General features: G+C 36.8%; 1 protein-coding gene across 1 annotated transcript in view; it reads right to left on the minus strand.

Moving 5' to 3' along the window:
• akap10 (A kinase (PRKA) anchor protein 10) overlaps positions 1–1748 on the minus strand; it is a 13036-nt gene that overhangs the window by 4898 nt on the left and 6390 nt on the right. Inside the window, exons 4-5 of the mRNA XM_025065834.1 lie at positions 800–972; positions 260–396 (exon numbers count right to left, since the gene is read on the minus strand). Of these exons, the coding sequence (XP_024921602.1) occupies positions 260–396; positions 800–972 (310 nt within the window). The remainder of the gene's footprint in view (positions 1–259; positions 397–799; positions 973–1748) is intronic.

A 1748-nucleotide genomic window follows, 5' to 3' on the forward strand; every position in this document is an offset into this window, starting at 1 on the left:
ACGACTGATGCTTGATTTCGATTTCTTTGATATGAACAGCAACTACAACACACAGACACGCTGAATTATAGCCACAATAGTTCTAATGGAGAAAAGAAAAAACAAATAATACAGAAATATACATATTTGCACAAATACTGAACAATAAACCTGGAGAAACAGGTTTGAATGAAATGGTATTGTTTAAAGTATTTTTATTTATATTTTATGCTTTATAAATAAGTAATGCTTTAAAAAGAACATTTTCAAAATTACATACTTGTCGTAAAGGATCATGGCGTCGTTCTGAGCCTCCTGCCCATCATACTGGCCTCTTTTCGATGCTAACTGGTTCTGAAAGTTGTCTGCTGCCAACCAGAACTGCAGTATATTCATGGCCTCCTCCTTTTCCATGTACTGCAGGGAACGAGATTGACAGCACAGCATATCAGGGGGATTAGTGTGTTTTGTTTTTTTTTTTCATTTTGTTTTCAATCCTTGTAATGATTATAAATTGACAGAAATGTCTGTTTTAATTTCAGGGTTGTGAAGAGGTTCTTTATGGCTCCTGTGCGTCGATATCTTCGAAAAATATGAATGCAGAATCCTGATTGCAGTTTAAAAATGATCTGAAACTAAACCCCAAAATCTGCTCTCACAAAGAACGCCACGTGAGGTCCGACAGAGGTTACACAGTAAGTAGTCGAAAAGAGTAAAGATATAGTAGAGAAATCCTGGACAGATTAAATATGATTTAATGTGTTTGGATAGTTAGAGAGTGTAATAAATAATCTGCTGAGAACTCACTGAGCCCACTTACCTCAGAGAAGTAGAAGAGAGCTGACTCAGAGAACAAAATGTCAGCCAGAAACACCGAGCCACTCGTCAACACTTCAATCTGATATTTACAAAAGTGATGGCTCCGCAGGAACTCGCTAAAGTGCCTGGAAATCAAAGGGCGAACGGAGGATGAGTTTAGATGCTTCGGTGGATGTCAAGGTGATAAAAGTAACGGCAAAACGTCGGTCGTGAGACCACAACTACGTTTGCTACGGTAGAGGATTTATGAGTATTTTACAATTCTCTTTGATTGTTTATTTGTACAACTCTGTCGCTCTTTGTTTGTACGACAGAGTCGCTGATATAGAGAAGTGATAAAAGATTCTAAATGAACAAAAGGAGACAAAAACAGACAGAGACGGACAATTCAACATGAGATGAATAATCAGAGAAACAGAGAAAGTTTGTCTAGCCGTCAACAAACATTTAAAAGAACAAAGACTTTGAACAAAATTGTGAGACAAAAAAAAAAAAAGAAAATATTACCGTAATTTACGGTCTATAAGCCAACTACTTTTTTCCATACGCTTTGAACCGTGCGGCTTAAACAATGGTGCGGCTAATTTATGGATTTTTTTTACGGGCTAACAAAGTTCACAGCGCTAGCAATCAATGACTTTTCTGGTCGGCTACTGCGTGTTATACTAATAAAGAAGCCAACTTTCCTGTTTCTGTTTACCTCTGCTGCGGACAAGCACAACCTGCATGTGTTAGCTTTAGCCCTAAAGCAGATCACTAAGTCTACGCTGTCCAATTACGGTCCGAGCGCCAAAGCAGGAAAGAGCTAACGTGTAACCAACCACAGTTCGAAAAAAAAAAACCAAAACACATTTATTTAATTTAAAGTGAAAAAAAAATATCTTTCTGTAAAATAATTACAAGTATACAATTCTTTTTTTCATTTTAAATTTAGTCGGTGCTGCTTATAT

The sequence above is a fragment of the Cynoglossus semilaevis genome, chromosome 19 (genome assembly GCF_000523025.1).
Source record: "Cynoglossus semilaevis isolate Cse_v1.0 chromosome 19, Cse_v1.0, whole genome shotgun sequence".
Lineage (NCBI taxonomy): Eukaryota > Metazoa > Chordata > Actinopteri > Pleuronectiformes > Cynoglossidae > Cynoglossus > Cynoglossus semilaevis.